This window comes from Procambarus clarkii, chromosome 93 (assembly GCF_040958095.1).
Source record: "Procambarus clarkii isolate CNS0578487 chromosome 93, FALCON_Pclarkii_2.0, whole genome shotgun sequence".
Classification (NCBI taxonomy): domain Eukaryota; kingdom Metazoa; phylum Arthropoda; class Malacostraca; order Decapoda; family Cambaridae; genus Procambarus; species Procambarus clarkii.
The window spans coordinates 11857519-11882709 of record NC_091242.1 but is presented as its reverse complement, the minus strand read 5'-3'; the positions used below and the strand labels follow the sequence as shown (position 1 = coordinate 11882709).

Sequence of the window (25191 nt, the reverse complement as noted above, 5' to 3'; positions counted from 1 at the left end):
CGGTGAGGCCCATCCTACCTTCTTCCGTGCGTGTGTCCATTACAAGCTTGAGGCTGCCGTCCTCAACTTGAAGCACCGGGAACGTTAATCTTTTCCTGAGGCGAGACGCCAGGTTCGCCAGCTCCCGCCTTATGCTAATATCTCTTATGCTCGCGTGTTGCGCTCTTCCTCTCCTCGTCCTTCCCACCTTCCTCAGACTCACTACCGTTTCTGGGCCTTGGACCCTGATACGCCCACTGCCCCCTCCTCTGTTCCTTTGGGTTCTCTCCCGAAGGATCCACCTCCTGGTCCTCTGTCTGGGGTTCCCCTTCTTTCTACCCGGTCTGTCTTGTCTCCTGTGTCTTCTTCCGTTCCTCCTTCCCATCCTTCCCCTCTGTCTCTTGACTCTCGCCGCCTTTCGGTGCAGGCTGATGTCCATCGCTCTCCAAACGGCCGTCATGTGTGCTCTCGTTCAGCGTCTCCTGTTGAGACGCTAGAATCCGTTGCCCAGTACGTGGTTGCTTGGACACCTGTCTCTTTAAGTCAGAAGCGTAAGCCTGGCTCCTCTCCTTCCTCCTCCCCGGCGGGTAAGAAGGTTTCGCTTTCTTCCTCGGCCCCTACTTCTGCCTCTCTCGCTCCTTCCCCTCCCATTTCGGTGGTTGCGCCCCCTGTTCCTGCTATGGAGGTTTCTTTAGCCCCCGCTTCCCTCTCGGATGCTGCCCTTGCTGAGGTGCGCTCCCCTCTTTCTACCCCCCTCTTCCTGCTCCTGTCCTTGCCTGCTCCCCTCCGTTGTCTCCTCCTCTTCCTCCTCCAGACCCCGCCCGCCCACCTCTGGTCTGTTCTCCCGCCTCCTTCCCTCCGTCTTTGCTCAGTTTACCCAAGCCCCCTAACCCTGACTTTGCTGACCCTGATCCCGACCCTGATATTCTTTAACATGCTCTGTTGCTCTTTCACCTTTGTTTCTTCCTTGTTCTCTGTTTTTGTCCTTTCTCTTCTCGTCGATATCTATTCTTCAATGGAACGTTCGAGGTTATTACGCCAATTTCCTCAAACTCCAACTTCTGATTTCGCGGTTTTCGCCCCTTTGTGTCTGTCTCCAGGAGCCGATGCTTGGTGCTCGTCCTGGTCGTTTTCGTGGCTATTCCTTTCTCTCCCCCCCCCAGCCGTTGCTGGGGCTTCTAATTTTTCTGCTCTCTTGATTCGTGCTGATGTTTCCTTTGTTCCTTTACTTTTTCCTTAGCCTCTCCATTGTTCGGCTGCTCGTATCTTTGTGGGGAAATGGTACACAGTTTGTTCCATTTATCTCACCCCGAGTGTCCCACTTTCTCTTCCTGATTTGAAACACCTTCTAGACTCCTTGCCGGAGCCTGTGCTCCTGCTGGGTGACTTCAATTGTCGTCATTCTCTTTGGGGTGACGTTCTGACAAATACCCGGGGTCGCCTTCTTGAGCCGTTTCTCCTCTCTTCTTCCCTATCTCTTCTGAATTCTGGTGAGCCCACTCATTTGGACTCTCGGACTCGCACCCTTTCTTGTCTTGATCTTTCTCTCTGCTCTTCTTCTTTTTACTTAGATTTCACGTGGCAGGTTCTTGATGACCTCCATGGAAGTGATCATTTCCCCATCCTTGTTTCCTTTTTCTCGTTTCGCCCTTCCCTCTCTTTCCCTAGGTGGCAGTTTGCTAAGGCGGACTGGACCCTGTTTACCCTCAGTGCTGCTCTCTCTGAACTCTCCCTTCTGCCTCTCTCTCGCGCTCTCTTCATTTTTCATGACACTGTCTTCAACGCTGCCCTCCGCTCTATTCTTCGCTCTTCCTCTCGGGGTCAACGGAAGTGCGTTCCCTGGTGGAATGCAGACTGTGCTTGGGCTGTCCGCTGTAAGCGTGCAGCCTGGAAGAGGCACCGCTGTAGGCAGACGAGCGATTCTTTTATTTTCTTTCGGAAAGTGAGTGCGGTGGCCCATAGGGCCATCCGTATGGCTAAACGTGAATGTTGGGCATCTAATGTCTCAACAATTACGTCCGAAACTCCTCTGCCCCAGATCTGGAAGCGTATCCGCAAGATAGCGGGTAAGTTCGTTCCCGATGTTTCACCGGTCCTTCACCTCCATGATACTCTTGTGGCGGACCCGTTGCAGGTCGCTTCCGTACTGGGTTCCCACTTTTCTTCTGTTAGCTCTGGTCTTCATCTTCCCCAATCTTTCCTTCTTCGTAAACCTGTCCTTGAGTCTCGTCCTTTAGATTTCTGCACTCGTCTTCAGCTTCCCTATAATGATCCCTTCTCTCTCTCTGAATTTCGTTCTGCCCTGGCCCTCTGCAGTTCTACGGCGGCGGGCTCCGATGGTATTCATTATGAGATGCTTCCCCATCTCCCTCCGTGCACGCCTCAGTATTTACTGAGTCTGTATAATCGGATTTAGGAGTCGTCGTCAGTCCCTGAGGACTGGCTCGATGCCATTGTCCTCCCTGTTCGCAAACCGGGGTCTCTGGGTACTTCCCCTAAGGACTTTCGCCCTATTGCCCTCACAAGTTGTGTCTGCAAACTCTTTGAACGTATAGTTAACGTTCGTCTGATGTGGTTTCTGGAACACCATCACCTCCTCTCCCCTTCTCAATTTGGTTTCCGCAAGTGCCGCAGCACGACAGATGTCCTGGTGAACTTGGAGGTCTATATTCGTACTGTTTTTGCTGCGAAGACCTCCGTTCTTGCCGTCCTTTTTGACCTGGAAAAGGCTTACGACACCACTTGGCGGTATCATATTCTATCTCAACTTCATTCTTTTGGCCTTCGTGGTCATCTCCCTCTCTTTCTCCGCAGCTTCCTCTCTCGTCGTTCCTTTCGGGTGCGCCTTGGTACCGCTCTCTCTGCCTCTTTTCAGCAATACGAAGGTGTGCCCCAGGGTAGTGTTCTGAGCACTACTCTTTTTCTGGTTGCCCTCAATGGTCTTCTTTCCTCTCTTCCTTCAGGTGTCTTCTTCGCTCTCTATGTCGATGATCTTACCCTTTGCTGTCAGGGTGATGATTCGCCTCTCCTTCAGCGCCGGCTTCAACTTGCAATTGATGTCGTGTCATCTTGGGCCACCGATCATGGCTTCAAGTTCTCTCCTTCTAAGACTTGTGCCATGACTTTTACGCGGAAACGGGTCGTTCTTCGTCCCTCTTTGTCACTTTATGGTCATCCCCTTGAGTACAAAGATTCCGCGAAGCTTTTGGGGTTATTCCTTGACACTCGTTTGTCAGGTCTCCCCATATCTCTTATCTCCGTGTTGAGTGCTCTAAGGCCCTTACCCTCCTTCGGGTCTTGTCCCAGACTTCTTTGGGGGCAGATAGGCGCACTCTCCTTGCTTTACATTCCTCTCTCGTCCTGTCTAAGCTCGATTATGGTTGCCCTGCTTACTCGTCTGCTTCTCCTTCTACTCTTCGCCGTCTTGATGCTTTGGACCATACTGGGTTGCGCCTCAGTTCTGGTGCCTTTCGTTCGACTCCCATCCTTAGCTTGTATGTTGACACTGGCTTCCTGTCTCTCCAAGACCGCCGTGATCGCTACTGTCTTCGCTATCTTGTGCGGTCCTTACAACATCCTTCCTCTCGCCTCTGTCGTGCTTTAACTCCTCCTGCGGTTCCTGTTCCTCTTCACCACCTCCCTCTTTCTGTCCGGTTATCTCGCCTCCAGGATTCTCTTTCCGTTCGTATTTCTAATGTTTCTCCTCGTGTTGTTCCTTCTTTGCCCTCGTGGAGAGTCCCTCTTCCGCGGTTTTGTACATCCTTGTCCCGTATCACTAAAGCTTTTACCCCTCCTACGGTTCTAAAACGCCTTTTCCTTGAGCACTTTTCTTCTCACTCCCGCTCCGTTTCTGTCTTCACCGATGGGTCTAAGTCTGCAGACGGTGTTGGCTACTCTGTTGTTTTTCCTGATCGCACTTATATGTGTCGCTTACCTCCGGAGACTAGCATCTGTACAACGGAGCTTTATGCTATTCTCTATGTTCTTCGTCTCCTGCTTTCTCGTTGTCAGTCTTCCTTTGTAGTTGTTGTTGACTCTCGTAGTGCCCTCATGGCTCTCGGGTCCTTTAATCCGGTTCATCCAGTAGTTGTCGAGATCCAGCATTGGCTGTTTCTTGCTCACAATAAATTTAAGTCGGTTGAGTTTTGTTGGGTTCCCAGCCATATTGGTGTGTCTTTAAATGAGCGTGCGGATGCTGCTGCCAAGGAAGATGTCCGCTCTTGTCCCATCTCTCGTAAAGGTATTCCGTATTCCGACTTTTACCCAGTTATCCATTCCTCCGTCCTTACCCGTTGGCAGGCTTCTTGGTTGTCTGTTACTGGTAACAAACTACGTACTCTTAAATGTTTTGTTTCCTCGTGGCCGTCCTCCTTCCACCATAACCGGCGATGGGAAACAGCTCTGGCGAGGTTGCGTATTGGCCATACTCGCTAAACCCATGAACAATTGATGGAGCGCTGCCCTGCTCCTTATTGTCCTAGTTGCATTGTCCCTCTTACGGTCGTGCATGTCCTTCTTGAATGTCCTGACTTCCAGGACGAGCGTGTGTCTTGCTTTCCGACCGCCCCTAGCGGTCACCTGTCCCTCAATAGAATTCTTGGTGACTCGGATACTTTTTATATCGTTCTCCTTATGCGTTTTTGTTCTCGTATTGGCATCCTTGGTGATATTTAGCGCCCTCTGAATATTTTGCGCATTTGATGGTGCTACATAGCCTTCCCGGTTTGGTGCCTTCTTTTGATAATTACTTACTTACTTACTTACTTAGTAAGAATCTGATAATTAACGGAGCATGGGAGATCGGGGAGCCGGTCGGCCGAGCGGACACCACGCTGGACTTGTGATCCTGAGTCCCGGGTTCGATCCCGGGCGCCGGCGAGAAACAATGGGCAAAGTTTCTTTCACCCTATGCCCCTGTTACCTAGCACTAAAATAGGTACCTGGGTGTTAGTCAGCTGTCACGGGCTGCTTCCTGGGCGTGGAGACCTGGTCGAAGACCGGGCCGCGGGGACACAAAAGAACCGAAATCATCTCAAGATAATCTCAAGATAGCCCCATGCATCTGGCCTCAAAACGTAGACAGGAAAACATTCTCTTTTATAGAGTTAGATACAACCCACTTGTAGGAAAATATAACACCACACTACACAATCCCATTTGTCACAAGTAATACATCATTACATAAAACCACACAATAAATAATTTTATTGTTGAAGTTTACAACATACCCAAAATCCTTGGAGCAAATGACAGTGTGAAACATAGTGGTCTAGTAGGAGTGGTTGACAGACTCTTACATATCAGTTATGTAACAAGCAATAGTTGGCCTGCCAGCATCACACATTTTCACGTATCAGGGAAAAACATGCTCAGATATTTAATTCAGACATAATCAGTGATGTCACATATTGTAGATTGCTAGCTGACATCACATAGAGCAGTAAATAATTTGTTCTTATTACTGTGTGACCAGTTTTGTTATTTCCACCAAACATCACATATCGTTGTAAATGCTTATTTATAAACCTTTTCCAAATGTTTACAAATGAGCTTTAACATTGCAGGCACTGTTAGTGAGGACCCTGTGCCTCTTCCCGTCCTGGACATCTCCTCCCCAACAATTAATTTTGGTGAGTTTTTTGGTGACTAAGGATTCATTCAATTTTCTGTGGCATGTTTGACAGCAGCTTATTACACTGAAATCTGATTATTGAATCTCATCATTTGAAAGAATGTTGCTCTTTCAAACTTCATATAAACAAGCAATTTTATTTTCCAGAATGTGGTGTGAGCAATCCTAGAACAATTTTTTTGGATTTTAGAACCAGTTCTAGCAGAGTGGCAGCCGCTAGCCCTCGAGGCGAGGGAGCCACTGCACGTCTGGACTCTGACAAACATTTCAACAATCCATCCGTGGTGGGTGGAATAACAGCGAAGATCAATGCCTGGCCCTGGATGGTGGGTGGCCCTCGTTTTGTAGAGTTCTAGTTTCTACCAGACGTTTTTATCCGCAGAAAGGTAATTAAAGTTCGATATACGAGAAGTCATGGCGTCTCCTCTGATGATTGACTTGTTACCTCAGGTTTCACACTTGACATAATGTGATACAATCAAGTAGATCAAATTTAATATTTTAGATTGTAAAAAAAAATTAATGTTCTTTTGTGAACAACAGTGATCTTCATAATTAAAAGATAATAAAATTAATTAGCGCTGGATACATTGTCCGTCTTTAAAAAAATTTAATATTTTGATTATATTTTACTAGTACTTGAGATATAAGACATGAACACCTGCTCTCAATGTTTTATATAAACATATCTCGATGTTTACATCAAAGGTCTCACCACCACCTCTCACAGCCACCATGTGCTCTCTCTTCTCTCTCAATGTTTACTGCACAGCGCTCACCACCACCTCTCACAGTCATTACGTGCTGCCTCCTATCTCAATGTTTAGAGCATAGCTCTCACCATCACCTATCACAGTATGCTGCTTCCTCTCTCAATGTTTACAACAGAGCTCTCACCAGCACCTCTCACAGTCACCATGTGCTGTCTCCTCTCTCATTGTTTACATCACAGCTCTCACCATCACCTCTCACAGTATGCGGCTTTCTCTCTCAATCTTTATATCACAGCTCTCACCACCACCTCTCACACAGTATGCTGTTTCCTCTCTCAATGTTTACAGCACAGCTCTCACCATCACCTCTCACAGTATGCTGTCTCCTCTCTCAATGTTTACAACAGATCTCTTATCCTCACTTCTCACAGTCATTATATGCTCTCTTTTGTCTCTCAATAGGGACGTGAGTCTCATTTCTCAACGTCTCCCGTTAGGACTCTTTTAATTTCTGAACCGAATGCGAGATGATTTGGCTCGTCAGCTTGGTGATGAAGAGAGGGGACGACCATCGTAAAGAAATTTTGGTTTTCCCATAACATGAAGGGAAGCTGGTGCTCTGTTCCCTCGCTCATCAATTTAGGAGAGGTTAATAATTATAGCAATTACTATAGCTCCCTTACCAACCTGCAAGTATTTCTATGTCCTCATTATTGTTTATGACTACGGTAAACTCTCAGCGTATTGTTGCTGAATTTGAGGGTTTCGACGGCACATGTTCAAGTTCATGCTCTGGTCGGGAATTACTCAATGGATGCCAGTCGGTAACGAGTGACAATTCTTAATTGTTTGCCCCTGTTCAAGTAGCCGTAATTGGGACCGCTGTTAATCAATTGTTGTTTCATGTTCTTGGATGAAGTAGAAGGTAAAGTAGAACTTAGTATAAGCTGAGGGAGAGGAAAGCTCTGGGCCTCCTAACAGGAGTCAAAAGTCGTCTTCTCCTAATATTAACCAATGTACAAAAAAGTGATGGATAAGTCAATCGTCCCCGTGAAGGGTGAGGCATGAGGCTGGCGGCTGACGCTGCTGTGCCTCGTGGCTGATAAACAGGGTCATGCATATGCTTGGCGACCTCCTCATCACCATCCCACATATGGTGTTTGGGGGTCTGGTAGCTGAGCGGACAGCAAGCAAGATTCGTAATTCTGTGGCCCGGGTTCGATTCCCGGACTAGGCAGAAACAAAGTTTCTTTCACCCTGATGCCCCTGTAACCTAAGAGTAAATTGGTACCTGGGGGTTAGACAGCTGTTATGGAGCTGCTTCCTGTGTGTGTGTGTGTGTGGGGTGGGGGAATAAAATAAATAAGTAAATTAGTTAGTAGTTAGTTACAGTTGAAAGGCGGGCCGAAAGAGCAGAGCTCAACCCCCGCAAGAATAACTAGGTGAATACGTAGAGAACCATCTGGAAGACTATCGGCACCCACATCCAGTGACCTCATACAACACAATACGCGTCAGGCATATTGTGAACTATGGGTAACCAAATAGTGTTTGCCAAACTTCAGAATCCCGATAGGCTGCTTGAATTTAGACCCTAATCGAGGATAACCACAGCAACGTCTTCCAACGACCTCTGGTGTAGGAAGAACCAGAAAACCATCACGCCACGATGAACACAACGAGCCGCCAACTCCCAGCAATTCTCGGCCATTACTTCTAGATTCAACTAGAAGATGAAACAATCTATCATTTGCCTGTGACCCCAGGTGCTAAATGTCCCGGATGTCGAAACAATCTGGATCGTTGAAGAGGAATCCCTGACGCCCGTATTGAGACCGGAGATCATAACGTGTCACGTTGCTCGATGTCGTCCTGGCGACCACCACTCGTCGTCATCCAGTAGACGTCCGCTCGTCGTTATCCAGTAAATGTCCGCTCGTCGTCAACCAGTAGACGTCCTCTCATTTTCAACCAGTAACGTCCACTCATCGTCAACGAGAGTTCCGAGCGAATCATCCGACCGCACCGATAGTGAGAAAGCATCTTCCATCAAGACTGCTGACTGTTGATCTTCACCAAAACTACCGTTGCACCACTCGATGTTGTCGACGATGTAGGACCCAAACTGTTGTTCAGCAGTGCCGCAGCCTTACAGTTTTTCTTCAACCCTGTCACTCTCATTGCTCTCCAGGACTTTGCGATAGCTGTCACCTACGTCGTCGCCAACTCGCACCCCAACTCGCCACCATGAAGGTTACTTTTACATCGCCTGAGGGAGCTACTTTTGCTGCTGACAATGGCTTTTGATGCTCTGACATCATTAGCACACCTCACCAGATCACCGAGGAACGCTACTACACCCCAACATGGATTTAGAGCGGGAAGATCCTGTCTGTCACAGTTATTCAACCACTATGACAATGACAGAAGCCTTAGAAAAAAACAAAATGCAGATTTATATACAGACTTTGAATAGGCCTTCAACAAATGTGACCATGGAATGGTAACCCATAAAATGAAAGCAATAGGAATATCGGATAAAATTGGGCGTTGGATTTTTAACTTTCTGTTAAACAGAGTGCAGAGAGTGACAGTCAATCAAATAAGATCAAGCCCAAGTGAAGTGAGAAGCTTTGTACCCCAAGGCACAGTCCTTGCCCTGCTGTTATTTCTTATTCTTATCTCGGATAGAGAAATATACTTGTCACAGTTTCGTGTCATCTTTGCAGATAATAAAAAAAATCCACATTACAATTTGTTCTGTAGAAGACACTGAAAAACTGCAGGGAGATATTAATAAAGTCTTCGGATCTATCTTGAGGTTATCTTGAGATGATTTCGGGGCTTTAGTGTCCCCGCGGCCCGGTCCTCGACCAGGCCTCCACCCCCAGGAAGCAGCCCGTGACAGCTGACTAACACCCAGGTACCTATTTCACTGCTAGGTAACAGAAATAGGGTGAAAGAAACTTTTGCCCATTGTTCCTCGCCGGCGCCCGGAATCGAACCCGGGACAACAGGATCACAAGTCCAGCGTGCTGTCCGCTCGGCCGACCGGTGCCCATTACTTGCCGGAACAAAGGTGGATACATTCAAGAAGCACTTACATAAGTTCTTGCAAGAAGTGCCAAATGGGCTGGGGTGGATATGAAGGCCTGCAGGCCGCTCGAAGCAACAGCATGTTGGACCAAGTTATCACAAGTCGAGCCTGGCCTCAGGTCCGTCTATGAGATTAGAAGAAATCACAGAACACTTTCCAGGTATTATCCAGGAATACTCCAATATCCCTCGGGACCCCAATATCCTAAAGTACCCCAATTTTCCACGGTACCCCAGTATGTTACACTACCCCAGTGACCCACGGCTCTCCCCAAAGATGCAAACCGTTAGTGCCCCACGGCACCACAGTATGCTACTGTACCCCAGAGTCCCACGGCTCTCCAGTTCCATACAGCACCTTCGTGTTCTACGACACCTCAGTATGCTACAGTACCACAGTGTCTTACGGCACCACAGAATGCTACAGTACCCTATTGTCCCACGGCACCCCAGAATGCTAAAGTACTTCAATGTTTCACAGCCCCCAAGTATGCTACAGTACCCCAGTGTCCCACGGCACTCCAGTAAGCTACAGTATCCTATTGTCCCACGGCACCCTCAGAATGCTTCAGTACCCCAGTAGACCACGGCACCACATCATGCTACAGTACCCCAGTATCTCACGGCACCCCATTATGCTACAATACCCCAGTATTCCACGGCACCTCAGTATGATACAGTACCCCACTATGCTACAGTACTCCAGTGTCCAATTGCAACCCATTATAATACAGTACCCTAGTTTCCCACTGCACCCTATTATACTACAGTACTCCAGTGTCCCACGGCACCCCATTATACTACAGTACCCCAGTGTCCCACGGCACCCAATAATGCTACAGTACCCTAGTGTCCCACGGCACCCAATAATGCTACAGTATCCCAGTGTCCCATGGCCCCCCATTATGCTTCAGTACCCTAGTGTCCCACGGCACCCCATTATACTTCAGTACCCCAGTGTCCCACGGCACCACGCTATGCTACAGTACCCCTAGTGTCCCACGGCACCACGCTATGCTACAGTACCCCCAGTGTCCCACGGCACCCCATTATGCTTCAGTACCCCAGTGTCCCACGGCACCACGCTATGCTACAGTACCCCAGTGTCCCACGGCACCACGCTATGCTACAGTACCCCAGTGACCCACGGGACCCCATTATGCTACAGTACCCCAGTGTCCCACGGCACCCCATTATGCTTCAGTACCCCAGTGTCCCACGGCACCCTATTATGCTACAGTACCCCAGTGTCCCACGGCACCACGCTATGCTACAGTACCCCAGTGACCCACGGCACCCCATTATGCTACAGTACCCCAGTGTCCCACGGCACCACGCTATGCTACAGTACCCCAGTGACCCACGGCACCCCATTATGCTTGAGTTATCTTGAGATGATTTCGGGGCTTTAGTGTCCCCGCGGCCCGGTCCTCGACCAGGCCTCCACCCCCAGGAAGCAGCCCGTGACAGCTGACTAATACCCAGGTACCTATTTACTGCTAGGTAACAGGGGCATAGGGTGAAAGAAACTTTGCCCATTTGTTTCTGCCTCGTGCGGGAATCGAACCCGCGCCACAGAATTACGAGTCCTGCGCGCGATCCACCAGGCTACGAAGACCCCTTGCTTCAGTACCCCAGTGACCCACGGCACCCCATTATGCTTCAGTACCCCAGTGACCCACGGCACCCCATTATGCTACAGTACCCCAGTGACCCACGGCACCCCATTATGCTACAGTACCCCAGTGTCCCACGGCTCTCCAGTATGATGCAGGACTTTTGTGTACCATGGGTCACAAATGTATTTGGCACCGTAGTGAATCAAGGCACCCTAGTGTACTATCTCACCTTAGAGTACCCTGGCACCCTAGTGTACCATAGCACCCTAGATACCATGACACCCTAGTGTAGCATGGCACCCTAGTGTACCATGGCACCCTAGTGTACTTTGGCACCCTAGTGTACCATGGCACCCTAGTGCCCCATATCACCGTAGTTTACTATGGCACCCTAGTGTACACTCGCACCCTAGTGTACTATTGCACCCTAGTATTCTATATCAACCTAGTGTACTATGGCACCTTCTTGTTCAATGACACCTTTATGTACCATGGCACCCTGGTGTATTATAACAAGCTGGTCTACCATTGCACCCTATAGTGCATATATATACTTTTGGGTGACATATACTATGTCACCCTAGAACACCATTGCCCCCTAGTGTATTATGGCACCCCAATCCACCATGACACCCGAGTGAATCGTGTCTCCCCAGTGTACTATGGCACCCTTGCGTACTATGGGACCATAGTATACTATGGCACCATCGTGTACCATGGCATCATAGTGTACCATGGCACCATAATGTCCTATATGACCCTAGGGAACCATGGCACCCTAGTTTACTATGGCTCCCTTGTTTACCGTGGCACCCTAGTGCAATTTGGCCCCCAAGTGTACTATGGCACGCTAGTGTACCATAACATCCAAATGCACCATGGCACCCTAGAGTGCCATGGTGCACTGTACGGTGCCATATGGTTCCCTAGTGAACTATGGCACTCTAGTTTACCATGGCATCCTAGTGTACTATGGCAGCCTAGTGTACTATGGCACCCTAGTGTACCATGGCATCCTAGTGTACTATGGCACCCTAATTTACTAAAGCAACCTTAATGTACTATGGGACTCTTATATGTACCCTGGTTCTCTAGTGTACAATGTCACCCTATTTTTCTATGGTACCCTAGTGAACTATAGCACACTATTGTATTAGGGCACCCTGGTGTAACATTGCCTCCTAGTTTACTATGGCATCCTTGTGTACAATGGCACTGTTGTATACAGTGGCACCCATAGTGTACTCTGGCACCCTACTTACTTTGACACCTTATTATACTATGGCACCCTAGTGTATCATGGCACCCTCGTGTAGTATGGCACCCTAGTGTACTAAAGCAACCTTGTGTACTATGGCACCTTTATGTACAATGACACTCCTATGTACCCTGGTTCCTTAGTGTAAAATGTCCCCCTATTTTCCTATGGCACCCTATCTTACCATGGCACCCTAGTGTACTCTGGCACCCTAGTTACTTTGGCACCTTATTATTCTATGACACCCTAGTATAGTATGGCACCCTAGTGTAGTATGGCACCCTAGATAGCAATGGCACCCTAGAATACCATGACACCCTAGTTCACAATGAGACCCTAGTGCACTATGGCTCCCTAGTGTACTATGGCACCCTAGTGTACTAAAGCAACCTTGTGTACTATGGCACCTTAATGTACTATGGCATTCTAATGTTCCCTGATTCCCTAGTGTACAATGCCACCCTATTTTTCTATGGCACCCTATTTTACCATGGCACCCTAGTGTACTCTGGCACCCCTAGTTACTTTGGCACCTTATTATACTATGGCACCCTAGTGTAGCATGGCACCCTAGATAGCAATGGCACCCTTGAATACCATGACACCCTAGTTCACGATGTAGTGTGATGTGTCCCTAGTGTTCCATGGCACCCTAGTGTAGTGTGGCACTTTTTGTATCATTACACCCTATAGTGTACTTTGACACACAAGTATACCATGGCACCCTAGTTAACCATGGCACCCTAGTATACAATGGCACCCGAGGGTAGCATGGCTCCCTAGTGAATTATGGCCCCATAGCGTACTATGGCACCATAGTGTACCATGGCACCATAGTGTACCATGGCACCATAGTGTACTATGTCACGCTAGTGTACCATGGCTCCCAAGTTTACTATCACTCCCTAGTTTACTATCGCTCCCTTGTGTACCGTGGCACCCTAGTGTACCATAGCATTCAAATGTACCATGGTACATTAGGGTACCACGTCAAGACGTTTGTCTCCTGAACGTTAAGGGAGACGTCAAGACGTTTGTCTCCTCAACGGTAAGCGAGACGTCAAGACGTTTGTTTCCTCAACGTTAAGGGAGCCGTCAAGACGTTTGTCTCCTCAACGTTAAGGGAGACGTCAAGACGTTTGTCTCCTCAACGTTAAGGGAGACGTCAAGACGTTTGTCTCCTCAACGTTAAGGGAGACGTCAAGACGTTTGTTTCCTCAACGTTAAGGGAGCTGTCAAGACGTTTGTCTCCTCAACGTTAAGGGAGACGTCAAGACGTTTGTCTCCTCAACGTTAAGGGAGACGTCAAGACGTTTGTCTTCTCAACGTTAAGGGAGACGTCACCCTCAGCTGACTGTAATGTTAACCTTTTACCTGCAGGCGTTGTTGGGGCAGCGGGGCCCCAAGCTCAATATCTCCTGGTTCTGCGGCGGTGTCCTTCTCAACCCTCGGTGGGTCCTCACTGCTCAACACTGCTTCCGAGACCGGTAAGTGATGTCCCTCAGCAGGTCCCTGAGTGATGTTCCTCAGCAGGTCCCTTTGTGATGTCCCTCAGCAGGTCCCTCGATCATGTCCCTCAGCAGGTCCCTCGATCATGTCCCTCAGCAGGTCCCCCGGTGATGTCCCTCAGCAGGTCCCTCGATCATGTCCCTCAGCAGGTCCCTCGGTGATGTCCCACAGCAGATCCCTCGGTGATGTCCCTCAGCAGGTCCCTCGGTCATGTCCCTCAGTGATGTCCCTCAACAGGTCCCTTGGTGATGTCCCTCAGCAGGTCCCTCGGTGATGTCCCTCAGCAGGTCCCTCGGTGATGTCCCTCAGCAGGTCCCTGAGTGATGTTCCTCAGCAGGTCCCTTTGTGATGTCCCTCAGCAGGTCCCCCGGTGATGTCCTCAGCAGGTCCCTTGGTGATGTACCTCAGCAGGTCCCTCGGTGATGTTCCTCAGCAGGTCCCCCGGTGATGTCCCTCAGCAGGTCCCCCGGTGATGTCCTCAGCAGGTCCCTCGGTGATGTCCCTCAGCAGGTCCCCCGGTGATGTCCCTCAGCAGGTCCCCCGGTGATGTCCTCAGCAGGTCCCTCGGTGATGTCCCTCAGCAGGTCCCCCGGTGATGTCCCTCAGCAGGTCCCCCGGTGATGTCCCTCAGCAGGTCCCCTGGTGATGTCCTCAGCAGGTCCCTCGGTGATGTCCCTCAGCAGGTCCCCCGGTGATGTCCCTCAGCAGGTCCCCCGGTGATGTCCCTCAGCAGGTCCCCCGGTGATGTCCTCAGCAGGTCCCTCGTTGATGTCCCTCAGTAGGTCCCTCGGTGATGTCCCTCAGCAGGTCCCCGGTGATGTACCTCAGCAGGTCCCTCGGTGATGTCGCTCAGCAGGTCCCTCGGTGATGTCCCTCAGCAGGTCCCCCGGTGATGTACCTCAGCAGGTCCCTCGGTGATGTTCCTCAGCAGGTCCCCCGGTGATGTCCTCAGTAGGTCCTGTTGGAAATTTCCAACACTAACTACTATTGTATTGTAATACATCATCATCATTATATACTAACTACAGTAGTTACTAATTTTACTAACGGTAGTGTCAACATAAATTAACTATTTTATCTGAGCAATAGTGCTAGAATTCTCACGTCATCGAGTAACAAAATTGCGTCAGATAATGTCTATCTAGACACGTTTATTACCAATGTGTTAGAGAATTGAATGTGGTTCTCTAAAACTATCAGTATTCCGTTTAATAATTACCTACGGATAATATGACTCCCGATAATCTAAAACCGAGAGTTATTAACTGAAATTATTATCAAGTAGCAGTTTTATCTGTTACATACGAATGCTATGGAGAGAATAAAAATCTTCTCCATTTCTCGTTTAACACCATTAAACGAGAATATGATAATATTTAAGTCCCTATAATTGCAACCCAGTTCTCATTAACATATTACATCCATAACTACACAGAAAAGAATTATACGTGATTAATAATTTCTGTGGTAAATTCGAGAGACGGGTTGAGGAAGGGCGAAGATGCCATTGTACACGAGGCATCCCTGGCGTGAAGAGTGGCGAGACACATGGTAGTGACTGGGGAGTTTTTATCGACAAGAATTACGTTAATACCCGTTAATAGTCAACAATTACCTATTCATGTGTTCTATAGTGCCCTGCCAGTTAATAACACGTCAACAATTGAAGCCACGGCCCATAATTACGCGCACACAGCAGTGGACGTCTGGGACTGGCTGACGCGGTTTCGGCAAACCTTAGTATTTGATACGCTCATGTTAAGTATATCATTCTCGTTTGATGCATCATCCTAGATTGTATATTTGTGGGTAGTCTGTCGTTATACAGCATGGATACCTAATACACAACGTTAGTTGATTTTCCACATTTTCTCAGTTTTCATGAATATTTGAAATAATTTGTAGCCTAATCAATTGCTACTTAAATTTCTCTGATTTCAGCGTGTATACGAGGAGTCGTCAAGTTGATTCTCTTCATTCGTGATATTCACTTCGGGTTCTTTCTTTATTGGGATCCTGTGGCCACGAGGACGAATGACGAAATGGCGTTACAGAAATCCTCTTACAGATAAAACATTTATTTCGTACAAATTTATCTAAGATTATTACTGATTTCCATATAATTCATATAGGATCTTTACAGTGAATAAATTATTGCCAGAAATTATGATTTGGTGATTAATGTGTTTGCTCTTACTGTTGGTCAATAATTCATAATCTATAATATTCATAATTTGAGTTATCATATCTTTGAATCTATTGTAGTTTGGATTTAATATGTTACTAACTCAACAATGAACTAGTGACAAACCACACTGGTTCCTAGATATATATGAACTTCTAGAATTCCCCCCCCCCCAATGTTGATATTTGAGGCTTTGACTTTAATTAATTAATAATACAGTCTATTCATTATTTTCAAGTGATTATTCATTTAATTATTTTCCATAGACACTGGTTCTCTAGTGTCATTCTAATGATCACTATTATTCGTTTTCCCTCTTTTCTCAAAAGTGGGTGGTCCTTCGATTTACTTAAATACAATAATCAAATAATTGAATATATGAGTCAAGCCCCAGAAATCCAACATTTTGGTCCTTCGAACCGGATACAATCCAATATATATCAATTAATCACTAACACCAATTATGTGTTAACCATTATTGGGCTACACAAATATTTCAATTTACGGCTGTCAGCAGACTGTCCATTATAGCCTAAATTCAATCCATAATTACTGATTCACTCAAGTCAGTGAATTCATTAACATTTTAGGATCCAGTATACTAAAACAAATTACTGATCCCATAAATCAATTAATCATTACTAACCCTGATAACATTATATTCCACATTTAGGAAGTACATTCAGGTGTAAAATATTATTTACAGCAGTAGAATACTTGCCAAACACAATTAATACTCTTGTGTTCATTTAATTTCTTATACACATAATTTCTACCAGTGTATATATTAAATAAAATTACAAAATCCAAAAACTTAGCACTTTTTACACATTATTGCACCACATTTATTGTAGTTATTATGCCAACCCAACAGAGGTAGGATATTTCAGACTGACACGGTACTAAGATTTGTACAAATTCTGTCTACACCATTAGCTGCATTAATAGGTAGGACTATTACCTAACTAGTACTGTTAGACAGTTCTGGTGCATTATTAATTTATGTAGTGCTGACCCTAATGGGTAGGATTAACCATTTATTGTGTAATTATATTTTATTACATATTTCTATGTACATCTTTGAATGTTACTGTGAGTTCACTACCCATCCAAGGCTGATTTTGAAGAGCTAAGCTAAGGAACACCTGTAGTGATACCAAGGCACCACTCAAATCTTAGTTGCTTATTATTAGATAGGTAGCTAACCTCTAAATGAAGTAAATTACAATCAGCCTGAAGAAAATATCAGGCTGTCAATAATTATACCTGCTCTACATAAAGGAGCAAGTACCATAGCTGTCCAAGTAGCTATATAAGCCCTATAAAGCTCAAACTTACAGCCAGAATGGCTACTCCAGAAAACACTGGAAGAATCTTGAGAGGTCTTCAAGATCACCTGTCAAGACTACTTGACAAATGTGACAACTATTTAGGAACTAACTCAATTGACGTCTTCAGGCTAAAAATTTCCACAAAGGTGGCTAGCCAAAAATATGACTATGTAAAGGTTATAATCGAGTCTTATAGGAACATACTCCTTGTCAGTAATACTGACCCAGACGAATTGCATCTGATAGAATCTGATCTTGCCGACTATGAAGATATAATTCAAGACAAGTTAGATCAATATAACAAAGTGCTTGCGACACAAAATGTTCCTGAGTGGTAAGAACATTTTTGTAGTAGACCTACACTCAAGCAAGCACCCAGCTCAGATGAAATGCATGAGCTACCTCAAAATGAGGAGAATCCTCTAATCAATACTGATCACTACACAGGATCAACAACTGAAGTTCAACCTTCATTTTCTACCATCTCATCTAATACAACTTCACGTAATAATTTATTTACCGAGTCTGATCAATTTTCAGACAACTCTTCTCAATGTTCCCTGGATTCCATAAATTCAATGCATGAGGCTACTGAATTAACTAGCTCCTCACAGGAACCCAGAGAAACAAGTGAAGCTACAGATGAAACTCTTAGTGAAGCTGCAATAATCAGTGAATCTGAACCAGAAAATTATAAAGCTAAAGCTGCAGCAGCAGCCGAAGCTGTAATTAAAGCTGAGGCTAAGCAAGAAGCCTTGAGCAATACAAGTAATGGTCATAATTACTAACACCAGCCTTCTAGAGCAAGTGCTAACAATGAGAAGACTGTTATAAACCTTGTACACCAATTACTAGATTTATCTCCACCAGAACAATCAGTTGACTCTTTACAAGCCTTTAGTTTTCAGCTTGAGTCACTGTTAAATTCCTTCAGTAAAGAGGTGAATCACCCAACTGCTGAGTGGATGACTAAAATTATCATCCAGAGAAAATTGTCTGGCGACACACTCAATAAATTATATGTATACCAGAATGGTAATGTCCTGTCAATGCAGGATATATTTGCAGGTTTGCGAAATATAAGCAATCATTCAGCAAACCAGGCACTTAATACCTCTTCTGAATGCACCGAAACTGTGCCCACATCAGTTTTCTTACCTGGAACTCCTAAAGTGACACTGTCACTAGGTAATAAGGGTACTAATAATCGATGTAATAACAATAAGTCAAACACTGATTCATCAGTAAGGACCAAGAGCCCCACAGGTGCTCCTAAGAGACCTAATAGTCCAAAGAGAACTCCCAAGAGCCCAGTAATTGCTCCCCAGAGTACATCAAGTACTCACAAGAGAATAAATAACAAGCAAATGTAAACAACAAAACCATCACAACCTGCAGTTGCTGTTTTACCCAAACCGGTAACCCCTAAACGAGCTGTAGGATGGGAAATATGCTTGTCTTGCAATCAAAAACATTCTCTGTACAAATGTACTAATTACCCTAATAGAGACACAAGAGTCAGACGACTCAAACAGTTACACAAATGTACCAGGTGTCTCAAATCACATAATGTTAATAGCTGTGACACCCCACTGAACACCTGCAATAGGTGTAGAAGGGGCAAGCATCATGCTGCACTGTGGAAATTTGTCAAGACAAATTATGTCAATCCTAGAATAGGAGGTAGAGAATCTACACCAGTACAGTGCTGCAAGGTGCGAGATGTGTACAGCGTAATTTCACCAGCATCTCAAGTGGATGCAACTTTGCCTACTGCCCAACTTCAAGTAAAGAACAAAGGAGCCAAGATCACCACTCGTGGATTATTTGATCAAGGATCCCAGAGAACTTTCATTACTCAATAAGCGGCAGACACTCAATTTACAACCAATCAGACAGGTAAAATTAAACCTGTCAGGGTTCATGATAAATCGAGGACCCCAAGATTACTCAGTAGTTCAACCGCTTGTACGACTAGGTAGTCATGTCAAGGCTATTCAAGCCATTGTTGTAGATCAAATACCTTTTGACCTAAATATTAAGGGTCTGGGGTACACAGCCCACTTCCTGCAGGAACGTGAAATTAATTTGGCTGACAAAAAGTTAACGTCTGACCGCCTTAACAATGTAGATGTACTAGTAGGAGCAGACTACTATTACCAGTTCATAACTGGACATGTTAAACGATTGGGCATGAATATGCTCCAATCTGCAGGTGGCTACTTACTTACCGGTAAAGTTCTGAATGTGAACAAGCCTAGGCCTGCCAACAATAATAAATTAGTCAGCAGTAAATCAACTCTCTAGCAGCCAGCTAAAATGAGAAACACAGCTGAGTAATAAATCCAGATTGAATGTAGTACAATTAGTATTCGCCGAGATGTTTCATAGCTCTCAGTGGAAAACCAGTGGTCCGTACCTAAACAAGTACAAGTCACAGTGACCAAGCCATTGAATCCACTGTAGACCTGGAATTATTCTCGACAAGTAATAATTGACCACACTCAGTCTCCCTAGGTAATTGATAATATTAGGCTAGAGAATCTAGCACTTCCTAGGTAATCAATAATATTAGGCTAGAGAATCTAGCACTCAATGCATCTAGCATTTCCTGAATTTAGCAATACTATGAAGTTATCAAGCAACTTCTATAATTATAAATTCACAGGGACCAAGGTCCAAAATACCTGCTCTTAAGATTTGCCAAGAAAACCTTATTAATTCAATGTTTTCTGCACTAAGAGTTAGTGAAAAATACTTGCATCAATTTTGTTTGAGCTGTTTTTCTTTCGTTTCTGCCTAATTATTGTAGGAGCGCAGCACGAACAAACTTGCAAACTTACCAATACGCAAGTGAATCTACAGAGAACTAATAACCCGTGAAACGTTTAGGTTGGTAAAATGTTACAAATTATCTCTGAATAAGATTAATCGTGGCAGTAATTAAATTTCCAGCAACCTTAGGTTTCCCTTTGTTTAATGCATTATCACAAAACCATCAGCATTGTTACTTAACATGCTTAATGAGCTCAATATAGCTCACTTTTGAGTTAACGTAATATTTGAGCAATTTAATGTTCCCCATGCTAATACGAGCACTGCTCGCCATGACAATTGAACGTTACCATGCTCCACCTCGTTAATTCGAGTTCAATATAACTCACCATGAGTTAGCATAACAATTGAGCCCTTTAATGTTCCTCCATGCTAATACGAGCACTGCTCGCCATGACAATTGAACGCTACAATGCTCCCCGCGCTAATTCGAGCACTGCTCACCAGAGAATCTGCCTAGATTCCGTGCTTAGCTATTCTTCAACAAGGATCTTGCACTAATAACCCGAGCTGATCTTACAGCTCACCTGTGAATTAACGTAATAATTGCGTGCTTTATTGTTCCCCATGCGAATTCGAGCTCAATACTGCTCGCCATGATAATTGAACACTACAATACTCCACCTCGTTAGTTCGAGCTCAATATAGCTCACCCTGTTAACTGTTAACGAGCTCAATATGGCTCACCCTGTTAACTGTTAACGAGCTCAATATAGCTCACTTTGTTAACTCTGTTAACGAGCTTAATATAGCTCACCCTGTTAATGAGCTCAATATAGATCACCATGGTAACGAGCTCAATATAGCTCACTCTGTTAACTGTTAACGAGCTCAATATAGCTCACAATGTTAACGAGCTCAATCTAGCTCACCCTGTTCACGAGCTCAATACAGCTCCCAATGTTAATTTGAGTACATTACTGCTCACAATTTAGCTCGAGTAACTCCACTAAGAATTAGTGAGTTATCACAATTAGCATAGTCCTCTACTTAGGTAGGTTAGAAATTTAAACCATTTATTTAGGTAGGTTTAGGGATTTTAGTTAGTGTCAACTGAGTAATAGCCGAGTCTGTACTCACAATTAATTACAGTTGACTATACTTAAAGAGACTGATTTAATAAACTCAATTTTCATTTAAAGGTTGAGGATGTATTAATGAGTTTACAGTGTCAAGCCTATGAGCTACAATTCAATTAGCTCACGAGTCAGAATGACTAGGCTACTAATCTCAATGTCGACTCAGAATCTTCCTTGATTTTAATGAACAAACCTTTTCAGTTCTCTAATATTACACTATTTTAGCTAGTTAACAACTTAGTTATACCATCAGTCAGAATGACTACTGCACGGTAGTGCATATGAAATAAAATTTCCTCATTTGATTTTGGGGTGATCATGATGCTCCGTGATGTTATTGTCTAGTAACTCAATAGTTACAAGTCACAGCGACCCTAGACAGTAACCTTACTGTAGTGTCAGAGTCTCCTTGATCTTGAATGACCCAATAATACTTTACTGTATAATAATGTAGAATACAACTTATACAATAATGTTATCAGTTCTTAAGAACTTTTTTCTGAGTTTGCCTACAATTCAGTAACTACGTAATACAACCATTACATGTCACTGCGACCCTGGTTGTTGAGTTTATTGTAAACTTTAGAGAGTTCTTGATTACAGATAACTTAATCATTTAATATTTCAATGTTTAATTGATGTTCCCATAATGACTTAGAATATTATCTGTCTCTGACAGATTCGGGACATTCGTTACTAACGTACTAATGTACTAATCCATAATATAACTTTGGAATGGGTACGTCAGTACTCAGAACTGTGACCCGAGAATTAACCCCGGAGTTATGTTGGAAATTTCCAAACCTAACAAACTACTATTGTATTATAATACATCATCATCATTATATACTAACTACAGTAGTTACTAATTTTACTAACGGTAGTGTCAACATAAATTAACTATTTTATCTGCGCATTAGTGCTAGAATTCTCACGTCATCGAGTAACAAAATTGCGTCAGATAATGTCTATCTAGACACGTTTATTACCAATGTGTTAAAGAATTGAATGTGGTTCTCTAAAACTATCAGTATTCCGTGTAATAATTACCTACGGATAATATGACTCCCGATAATCTAAAACCGAAAGTTATTAACTGAAATTATTATCAAGTAGCAGTTTTATCTGTTACGTACAAATGCTATGGAGAGAATAAAATCTTCTCCATTTCTCGTTTAACACAATTAAACGAGAATATGATAATATTTAAGTCCCTATAATTGCAACCCAGTTCTCATTAACGTATTACATCCATAATTACGCAGAAAAGAATTATCCGTGATTAATAATTTCTGTGGTGAATGCGAGAGACGGGTTGAGGGAGGGCGAAGACACCATTGTACACGAGGCATCCCTGGCGTGAAGAGTGGTGAGACACGTGGTAGTGACTGGGGAGTTTTTACCGACAAGAATTAATAACGCGTCAACAATTGAAGCCACGGCCCGTAATTACGCGCACACAGCAGTGGACGTTTGGGACTGGCTGACGCGGTTTCGGCAGACCTTAGTATTTGATACGCTCATGTTAAGTATACCATTCTCGTTTGATGCATCATCCTAGGTTGTATATTTGTGGTTAGTCTGTCGTTATACAGCATGGATACCTAATACACAACGTTAGTTGATTTTCCACATTTTCTCAGTTTTCATGAATATTTGAAATAATTCGTAGCCTAATATAAAGCTTCTTAAATTTCTCTGATTTCAGCGTGTATACGAGGCGTCGTCAAGTTGTTTCTCTTCATTCGTGATATTCACCTCGGGTTCTTTCTTTATTGGGATCCTGTGACCACGAGGACGAATGACGAAATGACGTTACAGAAATCGTCGTACAGATAAAACATTTATTTCGTACAAATTTATCTAAGATTATTACTGGTTTCCATATAATTCATATAGGATCTTTACAGTGAATAAATTATTGCCAGAAATTATGATTTGGTGATTAATGTGTTTGTTCTTACTGTTGCTTAATAATTCATAATCTTTAATATTCATAATTTGAGTTATCATATCTTTGAATCTATTGTAGTTTAGATTTACTATGTTACTAACTCAACAATGAACTAATGACGAACCACACTGGTTCCTAGATATATATGAACTTCTAGAAATACCCCCCCAATGTTGATATTTGAGGCTTTGACTTTAATTTATTAATAATACAGTCTATTCATTATTTGCAAGTGATTATTCATTTAATTATTATCCATAGACACTGGTTCTCTAGTGTCATTCTAATGATCACTATTATTCGTTTTCCCTCTTTTCTCAAAAGTGGTGGTCCTTCGATTTATTTAAATACAATAATCAAATAATTGAATATATGAGTCAAGCCCGAGAAATCCAACAGGTTTCTCGGTGATGTCCCTCAGCAGGTCCCCTGGTAATGTCCTCAGCAGGTCCCTCGGTGATGTCCCTCAGCAGGTCCCTCGGTGATGTCCCTCAGCAGGTCCCTCGGTGATGTCCCTCAGCAGGTCCCCTGGTAATGTCCTCAGCAGGTCCCTCGGTGATGTCCCTCAGCAGGTCCCTCGGTGATGTCCCTCAGCAGGTCCCTCGGTGATGTCCTCAGCAGGTCCCTCGGTGATGTCCCTCAGCAGGTCCCTTGATCATGTCCCTCAGCAGGTCCCTCGGTGATGTCCCTCTGCAGGTCCCTCGGTGATGTCCCTCAGCAGGTCCCTTGGTGATGTCCCTCAGCAGGTCCCTTGGTGATGTCCCTCAGCAGGTCCCTCGGTGATGTCCCTCAGTAGGTGTTGTCGCTCAGCAGATAATGTCCCTCAGCAGGTGATGTCCCTCAGCAGTTGATGTCCCACAGCAGGTGATGTCCCTCAGCAGGTAATGTCCCTCAGCAGGTGATGTCCCTCAGCAGGTGATGTCCCTCAGCAGGTGATGTCCCTCAGCAGGTGATGTCCCACAGTAGGTGATGTCCCTCAGCAGGTGATGTCCCTCAGCAGGTGATGTCCCTAAGCGTAAAACATTCATACACAGGCAAACTCGTTCATTTATCTCATCTTCCCTTGAAACAATTCACTTCTCTCATCATCGTCAAAAATAATTCAAAATGTTAAATTTTAATGAAAGTTGATACCACTAAACCACAACAAGATTTGTCAACCTTGTGCAGGCGATGAGTCACAATAACGTGGCTGAAGTATGTTGACCAGACCACACACTAGAAATTGAAGGGACGACGACGTTTCGGTCCGTCCTATACCATTCTCAAGTCGATTGTCAACCTTTACTGGAAACATGCCGCTCTAGGATGTGACACAAAGGATGACTGGATACACTGGATGTGACACAAACTATGCCTGGATGTGACACAAACGATGCCTGGATGTAACACAAACGATGCCCGGATGTGAAACAAACGATTCCTGGATGTGACACAAACAATGCTTGGTTGCATTGAATGTGACACAAACGATGCCTGGAATTATTGGATGTGACACAAACGATGCTTGGTTGCATTGAATGTGACACAAACGGTGCCTGGAATCATTGGATGTGACACAAACGATGCCTGGATGTGACACAAACGATGTCGGGATGTGACACATAAGATGCCTGGCTGTGACACAAACGATGCCTGGATGTGACACAAACGATGTCTGGATGTGACACAAACCGTGCCTAGATGTGACACAAACGATGCCTAGATGTGACACAAACGATTCCTGGATGTGACAAACGATGCCTGGATGTGACACAAACGATGCCTGGATGTGACACAAACGATGCCTAGATGTGACACAAACGATGCCTAGATGTGACGCAAACGATGCCTAGATGTGACGCAAACGATGCCTAGATGTGACACTAACGATGCCTGGATGTGACACAAACGATGCCTAGATGTGACGCAAACGATGCCTAGTTGTGACACAAACGATGCCTGGATGTGACACAAACGATGCCTGGATGTGACACAAACGATGCCTGGATGTGACACAAA

General features: G+C 44.9%; 1 protein-coding gene across 1 annotated transcript in view; it reads left to right on the top strand.

Annotated features, from left to right (window-relative positions):
* Window positions 1-25191, top strand: part of LOC123746801 (venom protease) — a 242730-nt gene that overhangs the window by 101076 nt on the left and 116463 nt on the right. The window contains exons 3-5 of the mRNA XM_069319556.1: window positions 5544-5609; window positions 5759-5937; window positions 13678-13784. Of these exons, the coding sequence (XP_069175657.1) occupies window positions 5544-5609; window positions 5759-5937; window positions 13678-13784 (352 nt within the window). The remainder of the gene's footprint in view (window positions 1-5543; window positions 5610-5758; window positions 5938-13677; window positions 13785-25191) is intronic.